General features: G+C 43.9%; 1 protein-coding gene across 13 annotated transcripts in view; it reads left to right on the top strand.

Moving 5' to 3' along the window:
* The window catches only part of UBE3D (ubiquitin protein ligase E3D), a 579,677-nt gene that overhangs the window by 98,498 nt on the left and 468,951 nt on the right, over positions 1-12,228 (top strand). For 4 of the 13 annotated variants that reach the window (XM_028494985.2, XM_028494986.2, XM_028494996.2 and 1 more), the window contains exons 10-11: positions 2,991-3,088; positions 9,244-9,354. The exons of 5 other annotated variants lie outside the window; for them this stretch is intronic. In XM_028494985.2, the coding sequence (XP_028350786.1) occupies positions 2,991-3,088; positions 9,244-9,354 (209 nt within the window). Of the gene's footprint in view, positions 1-1,725; positions 1,918-2,990; positions 3,089-9,243; positions 9,355-12,228 lie in introns of those variants that run through there. 4 more of the 13 variants (XR_008618457.1, XM_028494989.2, XM_028494993.2 and 1 more) reach the window with 3 other exon arrangements.

Below are 12,228 nucleotides of genomic sequence, written 5' to 3'. Positions count from 1 at the left end.
GCTGTAAAATAGTAGAATGGCACTTGTTAAAGATACCATCTTTACATTTCCAGTTCTCTAACTTTCCAGGGCGAGTCAGTTACTGTGAGCAATGCTGCTTTTTCTGTAAAAATGTTATTTTAGGTTTCTGAGGATTCAGACAGCACTACTGCCTGAGCTCTGATCACTGCCAGATCCCAGAAGGAAGGGTTTATCTCATTAGTGAGAGCCATTAATGTATATGAAATTCTAACTTCTTAAATTATAGTGCAACATTTCTCCCAGGCTAACAGGGATATCGTTGGGTGGTTTTGTTATACTTTTCACTTCCGCTCTGGTCCAGTACCTTAATATCCCTGGTATGATTCTGAGCAAACAGAATGTAGGATTTGGTTGAGAATCACTGGTGTATTGCTAATCACATACCATAGTTGTTGCAGCCCCAAGAAGGATGGACTTACCACGTCACTGCCCGCTTACGGTTCTTCTGTGACTTCCTGTTGCAGTGAGAACAAAATCCAGACTCCTTATCCGGACCTACAAAGCCCAGCAATATCTGTCCCTTCCTCCCTTTCTGGCCTCATCTCCTGCTCGCTCCCTCTGTTCCAGTCACACTGGCCTTATTTCCTGGTCCCTCTCACGAGCTGGTCCTGGCCGCAGGGTCTGTGCACTGCCTGTTCTCTGTGCTTCCAGGAGAATACTCTGGAGCAGAGCTTTGCGCGGCTGGGTCCTCTTGTCTTTCAGGTCTCAGCTCAGGTGTCCCTTCCCCTAAGAAGCCTAACGTCACCCCCACCCCCTGTCCCTTGCTAAATTCCCCGCTCTCTCTCACCATTATTCTGTAATCTCACCTTGTTTTATTTTCATGGCTCTTTTCACTATTTAGAGTGCTTTTTCATTTTTTTTTTGTTTGTCTTTTTTCCTGTACAAAAATGTGTGTTGGATGAGAACAGGGAGAATGTCTGTTTTTGCTCAGTGTTGCATCAACAGAACTTAGGACAGTGCTCGGCTGTAGGAAGCATTTAATAAATATTGGCTGGCTGGCTGGCTGGACATGGGTGGACGGATGCACAAGTAAAATGCAAACTGGCATGGCCATTTGACATTCTAGAGAATTCCAAAGGACTGAGCTAGGGAGAAGCAGAGGCATGGACAGTACACCCTCAGGGACAGAAGCGGCAGCTTTTTCCCTCCCGGGACAGGGTGGACTCCAACGGTAAGGTCCAGACTTGAGATAGGTCAACAGGACTGAGCCTAGATGGGGGTCTGACCGCCTGGAGCCTGGAGCTCAGTACAAATGGGAAAGACTCGAAGAAGGGGTCGACCTTGGAAGGAGCTGGCAAGATCCAGGATAAGCAGAAGGACCAGTAGACAGGTCCAGGCTCCCTCTGAGCCCTGGAGACCACAGGAGGGGAAACCGGAGTGATGCTTTGGTGCCAGACACTGAGGCAGAGGGGACTGGGGGTGTCGCCGGCTCCTTTGGAGGGGGCAGGTGGCAGCTGCTGCCACTGTAACTGCTGCCAGTTTGATTCCCCTCAGAGAGCTTCAGAGCTCTTGGCGGGGGAGGTGGCAGAAGGCAGTTTCCATATCCATCTTGGTGAGCGGCATCTGGCTTTTTAACCCGAAGTCCTGCAATAGCAACTTTAAATCTGAACAAGGTCTCTGGAAGGTAGAACCTTAGACCACCCAGGTTGGATCCAGGACTGGGTCGGGGCCGCTGGGTTTAATGGTTCTATGCCTCTTTCTTAGAATCTTGGACTCTCGTAGCTGGAAGGATCAACTAGTCTAACGACCTTAATTTTATAAATAAGGAGCAGAGCCAGGAAGGGTAAGTTGTTATTGGAGACTGAAACTCTGATTCCTACGTTAGGCTTTTTGTGCTACACCTGATTTTCCCTGTTCTGTGGGACACAAGTTGCTTAGCATATAAATAGGTGTCACTCATAAAAAACCATGAGATATTTAATCATCAGATAATAATAATGCAAATTAAAATAGCTAATATTTATTCTGTGCTTTCTGTATTCCAGGCCCTGTTCTCAACGATTTGTACTTATTCGTTCATTTCATTTTTATGAGAAACACCATGAGGAAGGTATATTATCAATATTATTCCCATCCCGCAGGTACAGAAACTGAGCCAGGGAGATTAGCTGGCCCACGCTCACACAGCTAGTGAGTGGAGGAGCAGAAGGTTCAGAGCCTGGCTCTAGACCGCACCTCCACCCCCATTCTTAACCGCCAGATAATGTTGCCTGTTAAAAGAAGTTTGGTTAAACAAAGTTAGATCTTTTTTTTTCAGCTGCAAGACTTTTCAGGGCCTTTGAAGTGTATACAGGGGCAGTGTGACCCTCCTAGTTGAAGAATGTAGTAAATGCTTTTAAAACGTGATATCAGGAAGACTTTTTCTCGGGGCGTTTTATGGGATTAATGCTCTTAGAGCACAGATGGGGAGACGGTGTCCTGTCCGAGCTTGAAAGATCTGGATGGCCATGACCGAGGCAGAGAGCTCACATTCTCAGTCTTTGTGTTAGCCTTGTTTATCTCCCAGAGAAGTAGTGCTGCAGGCCTAGTGGATTGTCAGAAGGATAGCATCTCTGCCTTTAGTGACTGGGTGGTTCTCCTCCTGGTCTGGGCCACCTTGGTCCGAAGGTACAGCAGGAACCAGATGTGCCTCTGGCCCCTCGTGGTACACACTGACCCTGCCCGGAGGCCCCGCAGGCCCTTGGCTGAGCGTTGCTTTCCCGTCTGCACCTGCTGCCCCTTCCCTTTCGCTCGGGCCTCATCCAGTCTAAACACAGCGTCTCTAGGTAGTCCTGTGGCAAGGGCTCCCATTAATAGATGGGGCCGTCTGGCTCAACTCCGTCTCTCTCCTAACCGATGGCTGGACTCCCACCGAGAACTCCTGAGGGGAGTCTACCTTGGGAGCTCAACTGAGAGATTAGGAATGTTCTACGGCCTTGAGCTCCGAGTTCAGGAAGCCCCTTTTGTTCATTCGCATACCTTACCTCTAGCTCCAAGGTCTGCCCACTGCGCCCGGCCATCCGAACTGTGTGGATGGGATTTTCCAGGCCATAGAGCCCCAGAACCGAGGCTTCTTTTTCTTATCCAGGTAAGTTGCTACATCCTACAGTAATTTAAGTGTTTTCACAGACATTATCCTTTTTAAAATCCGCACCACAACCCTCATTTTAAAAGGGCATGGAATTCCGTGGCGGTCCAGTTGTTGAGACGCCGTGCTTCCAATGCAGGGGCACAGGTTCAATCCCTGGTTGGGGAACTAAGATCCCGCATGCTGCGCGGCGTGGCCAAAAAAAAAAAAAAAAAAAAAACCAAAGATTGTTAAAAAAAAAAATAAAATAATAGTAAAGGGGTAGAAGGTAGGTAATGTAGGCAAGATCACGTCACTACCAAAACGCAAGGCTGTGTTTCAGACCTAGGTCTTCTGGTTCTGAGTCTATTACGTATTCCATCTCATGGCAGTTTCGTCAAAGGAAGTTCCCCATGGTCCTCTCTAACTGCCCGGGGTCTTGCACATCTTAGTTTTACCACGTGGCAGCAACAGTATCTCTTTTATTAATGTCATCCTTTAGAGAACCGCAGCCTTCAGCCAGGGGAGCGATATGAGCCGTATGGATCCCGGCGAATAAGTTGGACTTCATCAGACTGTAGTTTTATGTATATGCTGTGTGGTTGCATAATGCAGTGGAAATATGTAGAAGAGAAGAAACAAAAGAGCTTTACAGAGCTTATCTGTTACCACCTGACAGGGTTAGTCCGGGAAGCTTCCTCCGCTCCTGATGCATTTGAAGTCATAGACCGTTGCCCAGGGGAGGGTGAAGCAGATGAAGCGCCTTGACTAAGGGTCGGGTATACTTTTCCAGAGCAGGAAATTCTCAGTTATTTTACTTGTGTGTAATTTGATTTTTTTTAATAGATCTTTATTGGAGTATAATTGCTTCACAATACTGTTGCACAACAGAGCGAATCAGCCATATGCACACACATGTCCCCATGTCCCCTCCCTCTTGCGTCTCCCTCCCTCCCACCCTCCCTACCCCACCCCTCTGGGTGGTCACAAAGCACCGAGCTGATCTCCCTGCGCTATGCGGCCGCTTCCCACTAGCTATCTATTTTACATTTGGTAGTGTATATATGTCCATGCCACTCTCTCACTTCGCCCCAGCTTCACCCTCCCACCCCATATCCTCAAGTCCATTTTCTATGTGTGTCTCTTTATTCCTGCCCTGCAACTAGGTTCATCAGTACCTTTTTTTTTTTTTTTTTAGATTCCATATATATGTGTTAGCATACGGTATTTGTTTTTCTCTTTCTGACTGACTTCACTCTGTATGACAGACTCTAGGTCCTATTGTAAATAGAGCTGCAATGAACATTGTGATACAAGACTCTTTTTGAATTCTGGTTCTCTCAGGGTATATGCCCAGTAGTGGGATTGCTGGGTCGTATGGTAGTTCTATTTGTAGTTTTTTAAGGAACCTCCATACTGTTCTCCATAGTGGCTGCATCAGTTTACATTCCCACCAACAGTGCAAGAGGGTTCCCTTTTCTCCACACCCTCTCCAGCATTTATTGTTTGTAGATTTTTTGATGATGGCCATTCTGACTGGTGTGAGGTGATATCCAATTGTAGTTTTGATTTGCATTTCTCAAATAATTAGTGATGTTGAGCAGGTTTTCATTTGATTCTTGGCCATCTGTATGTCTTCCTTGGTGAAATGTCTAGTTAGGTCTTCCGCCCATTTTTTCACTGGATTGTTTGTCTTTTTGATGTTGAGCTCCATGAGCTGTTTGTATATGTTGGAGATTAATCCTTTGTCTGTTGTTTCATTTGCGGATATTTTCTCCCATTCTGAGGGCTGTCTTTTTGTCTTGTTTATGGTTTCCTTTGCTGTGCAAAAGCTTTTAAGTTTAATTAAGTCCCATTTGTTTATTTTTGTTTTTATTTCTGTTACTCTAGGAGGTGGATCAAAAAAGATCATCCTGTGGTTTATGTCAAAGAGCATATGCAAATTAATCAATGTGATACATCATATTAACAAATCGAAGAATAAAAACCATATGATCTTCTCAATAGATGCAGAAAAAGCTTTTGACAAAATTCAATACCCATTTATGATAAAAACTCTCCAGAAAATGGGCATAGAGGGAAGCTACCTCAACATAATAAAGGCCATATACGACAAACCCACAGCAAACATCATTCTCAATGGTGAAAAAGTGAAAGCATTTCCACTAAGATCAGGAACAAAACAGGAATGTCCACTCTCGCCACTCTTATTCAACATAGTTTTGGAAGTCCTAGCCACAGCAATCAGAGAAGAAAAAGCAATAAAAGGAATACAAATTGGAAAAGAAGAAGTAAAACTGTCACTGTTTGCTGATGACATGATACTATACATAGAAAATTCTAAAGATGCCACCAGAAAACTACTAGAACTAATCAGTGAATTTGGTAAGGTTGCAGGATACAAAATTAATGCACAGAAATCTCTGGCATTCCTATACACCAACAATGAAAAATCAGAAAGAGAAATTAAGGAACCACTCACATTTACCATTACAACAAAAAGAATAAAATACCTAGGAATAAACCTGCCTAAGAAGGCGAAAGACTTGTACTCAGAAAACTATAAAACACTGATGAAAGAAATCAAAGATGATATAAACAGATGGAGAAATATACCATGTTCTTGGATTGGAAGAATCAATATTGTGGAATTGACTATACTACCCAAAGCAATCTACGGATTCAACGCAACCCCTGTCAAACTACCAATGGCATTCTTCACAGAATTAGAACAAAAAATTTTACAATTCGTATGCAGTTTGATTTTAACTTTAAGAAACTCACTGATATCCAGTGTCAACATTTCCATGACACGAAAACCGTATACGGTGACCCTTGAACAACATGGGTTCGAACTGCACGATTCCACTTATACATGGTATTTTTCGATGGTGAATATCACTGTACTGCGTGGTCTGTGGTTGGTCGAATGTGCCAATGGAAAGGAACCGCAGATGCAGAGGGCCGGCTATGAGTTACACACAGATTCACCTCCACGTTGTTCAAGGGTCAGCTGTATTCAACTTCTCAATTGTTCAGAAATTAATAATTTTACAGATAATTCTCCCATCCAGCTACTTTTTCACTACCTGTTTTAATATCTGTATCCAAAGAGGAGAAGAAAACAACACATAAAAATTTAGTTTAGTCATTTGGCCATTCATTGGCATCTCGGGTGAAAGGCTTTGATTGTATGGGAGTTTGAAGTTGTGGTTCCAACTTAAGAACTTTTTTATAGGTATATGCAGTCTATACAGGGGCTTCAAGAAATGGGTAGGCAGGGGCCCAGGAACTTTACAGATGAGGAGCAACTGAGGGGCTACAGGAAGGGAAGGTGAGGATTCTATCTCTACACCATTTTTTTCCTGTCTACTTTCAGACGTTACACTACGTAAACGGTCTTGTCTATCATATGCCATGCTCATGTCTAGGTAAATTATAGCCTTTATTATCTTTTAAGGTAACGTTTTATTAAATGATTATAAAAAGATAATCACCTTGATGATAAAAAATTGGGAAATACAGAAAAATGTAAAGGGAGTGAAAATCACTAGGAGTCACCAGGATTGACATTTTAGAGGAATTCTTGTTAGTGTCTCTCGTTCTATGTATGTATATATACGCACACACACAGAAATGTATTTTGGTATAAAGTTGGCCTCGTTGGAGATGCTGGGACTCAATTACTGGCTGTATTCTGCTTTTTCCTCTGTTTCATCACTGGCATGAAGACAGTCAGCCTTCCCGGAGACTCTCAAAGGAGGGCTTTATAAACCGGGGTCCTGTTATCAGGTGGGAATAGAGGGGAGGGAGGCTGCGAGCCACTCCAGATGGCCAGGGGTTGCTGCAGACGGAATTAGGAGGCAGGCAGACCCGCATCAAGATGGGCAGGCGCTTGCTAGATAGAAATTGTCCTGATCCGCACGCACCGTCCAGAGATTCGAGAGCACGCAGCGTTGGTGCCCTCAGGTCCCAAGGCACGTAGGCCTTCTTTCTTTCCTTCTATAACGCCTTCGTCCTCAGTGGGCAGAGATAATCCGGGGTTGAGTGTCACTCGTTATATTTAGGGAATCCAGTCTCGAAGGTGGTGATTACTGCCCTGGCTATTTTCAGTCTCTCTCCTTAAAACAGATTTCTGAGAACTGCCTCAACAATTTGGGTGTGAAAAGGATGTTGCCCTAACCTTCCTTTCTGCCCTGTGGGGCGTTCTGTGGTTTGGGGAAATAAGCAGGTATCCTTAGATTCATACAGGTCTGTAGTCTGAATTCTTCATCCTCTGTCTCTTCTCGTATTGGACTCTGCTGTTTGGCCACATTCTAGAGAATACACGGAGGGGCCAGGAAAGAGCCTGGACGTTTCCCAGAGGGTCAGCGAGCCCAGGAGTCTTCTCGCTGCTACACTGCTTCTTTCAAGAGGCTGCTCCCGTCCCAGATTCTCCGCCACATGCGCTGCTCCTATCCCTTCCAAGGAGTTGGGCTTGCAGGCAAAGCGGGACAGTTCCCAGGCCTTCCATGGCCTTTACTCTGAGGGGCTACCACTTGGTGGGGAGCCTGGGGCGCCCTGGCTTCGGCCTTATTGAGAGAAGTAGGAACGAGGCGTAGCCCAGAAAGTCAATCATTCTGTCTCTTGTTTTGTTTGCTTGTTTTGAATAAGGTAACTTTTTTCCCCTGACCTTGAAGGGAAAATACAACCTCATGACAGAAAAATCTGGTATGTTTTTCATTAGCAAAGCCATACTTATTTGCACTTTGAGCCTAAAAGTATAGAATCTTCAGGTCAAAGAGGTTCAGTCCTTCACAGCTTGGCGGCGAGAGCAGGCCTGGCAGGGCCTGGGGAGCCTCTGTGATTGGAGAGCACTCACTGTCTCTGTGCCTCAGACTCAGTAACTCTGAAGTGGGTGACGGGAGGCCTGGAGGACAGGTGAGTTTGGCTGATTCTGCAATGCCGGGATTGTGGATGGTTCTGGTTCTTGTATGTCAGCGTCCATAGGAAACGTGTTCAAAATTCAGATTTCTGAGTGAGAGCCCCAGAGATTCTGCTTCAGTAACTCCGGAGGGGAGCCCAGGGATCTGCATTATAACAAACACCCCTAAAAAAAAAATTAATTTTTGCAAAGCAAAAAAAGAAACAAAAAAAAAAACACACCCAAAGCATTTCTGAAAAAGGTTTTTGAGAACCAAGGTAAGAAACACTTCAATGAAAATGGACTATATTCCCACCGAAGTGAGAAATGTAAAGGAAGAAAATCTTTCAGTTATGATGAACACCTAGTCATTAGCTCAAGTAGCTTATTTTCCTCTTTTCTTCACTTTTTCTTATTAATCTGCACATTACACAGTCCCTAACAAATGAAGTAAACTGAATTGTTGTCATGCAGTTTGTATTTTTTCTTTTGCTGTTTTTTTTTTTTCTTCTACCACGATGTTTCCCTTTCGCACTCAGATGCTTGGTAGAATCGGGGGTCATTTATCTCTGTAACTCATCTTTGTGCTGTTCAGCATGAACTTGGCATCCTCTCTCCCTCAGGGCCATGCAGCCCTTGTAACCTCTCCTTCTCATAGCAAGGCTGGTGTCCTAGGACAGTCCCTCACCCTGATGTAGGACACTCAATCTCTAGTCTCAGATCTGCCACCACCTGGGTTTTGTGACCCTGCCTAGCCAGGTAAACTCTGTGGGTCCCAGTTTCTTTGTCCGTGCAGTGAGGGGGTTGGGTTAAAATCTAAAGTTCCTTTGGAAGTAGATGCACACAGAGCCATTTTGTCTCTTCCCTGCTGTTCCTAATTTATTCACCCAGACTGAATAATATAACGCTATTTCTTAAGGGGACTAAGTCCTTATTTCTTTTGAACATCTCGAAAGTGTTTAACTGAAGGAAAGCATAGATAAAGCCACAAAATGTAGGGTTTTTGTTTTGCTCTCCAAGAGAATGGGGTCTCTGTCACAGGATGTTCCTACCAGCCACAAAGAAAGGTCAGGAATGATGGGGTTAGGGTGCTGTCTGGCCCTCGGCTCTTCCCGCCTGAGAGACCCGGCTCGCTCTTTCCTACGGAGGCAGGCGAGGGGAAAACACTGTCAGGTAGGCTGTGTGCCAGAGAAAAGCAAGAGGAGAAACCTGGAATGTTCTCTGCACAGCCTTTGATTTCTCTGCCTCTCTCTTCTTCTCTACCCTCCCTCAGGCTTCTTCTGCTTTCGGTTTCAACTTCTGTTTCTGACTCTGATCCTGGTCCATTGAAACATGTGTGGCTTAGGAATTTTCCAGTGGTTTGGCGTTTGCATGTATTTTACTTGTAAGTATGGTTACTCCAAGAAAGGTTTCTAAAGTGTGAGACTCTCCCCTTGCCCAGAGCTTTCCCACACTGAGCATGGCTGTGTTTAGCCAAGTGGCTTCCTGGTCTTGCTTCCTTGAAGAGGCAACTAAAGCTACATGTCTGCTTTTAGAAACAAAGTTGCGTCAAGACTGAAATGACTGCACTGGCTTCTGCCGTGTGTTTGAAGGAGCTTTTCTGGCTCAAGGGGAAAGGGCAGCCTGGGAGGGATGCCAGCCTTCCAGGGAATGGTGGATTGGAAGGGACACCGTCCTGAGCCTCCGCTGAGACCATCTCATGAGCCCACCTAGGAACCACTGATTGCTCAGCAGAGAGAAGATTTAGAACAGAGAAGGTGTGGAGGCCAGGGCAGCTGGGAGGAACAAGAACGGAGTTACTTTATTATCCTTTCGGTCCTGGCTCTCGTAGACCTGACATACGACGTAGCGTGGAAAAGCCCTGGCGTGGAGGTGGGAGACGGATCTGGGTTCTGGTCTCGGCTGCTGTCCCTGCAACAGGTACCTCTGGGTACAAGCCACCTGCCTGCCGAGACCCCAGGTTTCTCATCCCTCCGGCTCGGGAATCCACTGGTGCTAAGTGTCAGGGGTTGAAGGATCGACAGAAGTGTGAGAGCTTGTGGATTAAGTTAGTCTGAAGAGGAAAGGCTAGCCTCCAGCCTAAGGCTGGCATCCCCCTTAGAGATCAGCACGTTGCTTCCTGCTAGGTTACCAGCTGGGAATGAAGGTCCCAGAGTAGCGATGACGGTGGGACGGCAGGGAGAGTATTTCTGTAGCTCAGCCTGGGCTTCACGCAGTGAGCGTCAGCAGTTAGCTTGCAACAGTTTAAGGTGGTTTGATAAATCTGTAGCATACAAGAGGATGTCTGGTATGTTGTCCGAAGCTCTAATAACAGAACAGACTAAATTGAAGTCAGTGACGAGCCAAGTACTGTTTAAGTACTGGTGCCTTTTCTTGTCTCTTTAGAGCTGACTGATGTTCTTTATAAACAACTACATTTGTCTCTAGTCCCAGTGTTTCTGACTCCGTTTCTGTTGGTCTTATTGTTTCCTTCTCATTTACCTTCAGCTTGAAACCCATTTGTAAAGGCCATAAACATTTCAGATATTGTCCATTTGAACCATCAGCTGCTTTTCAGCACTAAGTCCCCCAAATACACTAATAATTTTAACAGAAATCAGAGCACTGCAAACAGAAGACGTGGCTCTTGGTATTTTTATTTTAAATAGGGGAGTTAAATCTGCTTACTTTATTGTGATTAATAATACAGTTGGGTGTACGTGTGTGTTTTTTCGTTGTCACACTTGATCTTTTATTCTTTTTTTCCTTATTTCTTATTCCTTGTTGTCTTGATAGGGTTTTTTCATCCCTTTCTAAAAAATTTCCTCTGCTGGCTTGGAAGCAATAGCTTGCAGGTTTCTTCGTTTACTGGTTGCTCTTAGAATTTTTAAATATATAAAGTGTTGTAGTAAAAACAAAATTGTTCAATATCTTTACCTTTTTCAAACAGGCAAAGTACCTTACCATATTTCAACTACCTGTTAAGCACATTCCTTCCTTATACCCCACATCTGCCACATGGTTATCGTCTACTGTCTTTGTTTCACTTTAAAACAAATAAATTAGTGATTGATTTTAAATATTTTAATATTCATTGCATATATACATATCAGTGTCATACTTTTTGTTTTCTTTCCCGACATTCCGTATCCTTTAGTGTTCCTTTCACAGACTTTCTGTCTGAAATGTCTTCATTTTGTTCTTGAACGATGGCTCAGCTAGGTATAGAATTCTGTACACCTTTTCAGTTTGAAGATCTATCACTCATTGCCTTCTGCCCTCCCGTTCTGTTGATAAGACAGCTATTATAACATTATTTGCTGTTGGCTCTGCAGATGGAATCTATCTCTTTTCTCCTACTGGTCTGTAAGATTCTATCTTTATGCTTGATGTCCTCTAGCTTTACAGTGATGTCTAGGTGTGGATTTTTAAAAATGTATTCAACTTAGTATTCTGAGACTACTCCACTGAGGACTCCTGTCTTTGACTTAGTTCTGGAAAATCACTAGCTATTATATATGAAATCTACATTGTCTCCTCCGCCCCCATTTCCTCTGTTGACCTCCTACCAGACCTATATTGGAGTCTTTCAGTCTCTTCTGCTTATCTCTTAAATGTTCTTTTGTGTGTGTGTATGCACGCGCGTGCGCGTTCAGGATAAATTCCTCACTACTAGATCGTCCAGTTCACTCATTCTGGTGTTTATCCCAGCTATTGAGTTTTAGTTCGATGGATATTTTTTTCATTTCCAAGGCATCAAGTTTTTAAAATTGAGATATAATTGAATATAATGTTATGTTAGTTTCAGACGTACAGTGTAGTGATTCAATATTTGTATATATTGCGAAATGATCACCACAATAAGTCTAGTTAACACCTATCACCATACACGGTTACAAATTTTTTTGTGTGTGACAAAGGCTTTTCAGATCCGCTCTCTTAGCAGTTTTCAAGTATATAATACAGCATTATAGTCAGTATTATAGTATTATAATATAATATATACATATATTATAGTATACAGTATTATAGTATTTCTGTAGTCACCATGCGGTCCCTTACATCCTCAGGACATTTTATAACTGGAAATTTGTGCCTTGTGACCCCTTCACCCATTTTGCCCCCCAGGCTCCCCCCACTCCCTGCCTCTGGCAAGTGTCAATCTGTTCTCTTTAGATGATACCAAGTTTTAAAAATCTTTCCGAGGCTATTAAATATACCCGCTTTTAAGACTTTTTCATTTGTTCTGTTCTTTTCATTTTGTCTGGAGTCGCCTAAT

This window comes from Physeter macrocephalus, chromosome 11 (assembly GCF_002837175.3).
Source record: "Physeter macrocephalus isolate SW-GA chromosome 11, ASM283717v5, whole genome shotgun sequence".
In the NCBI taxonomy this organism is placed as follows: Eukaryota; Metazoa; Chordata; class Mammalia; order Artiodactyla; family Physeteridae; genus Physeter; species Physeter macrocephalus.
This window is presented reverse-complemented; position numbering and strand designations above follow the sequence as displayed.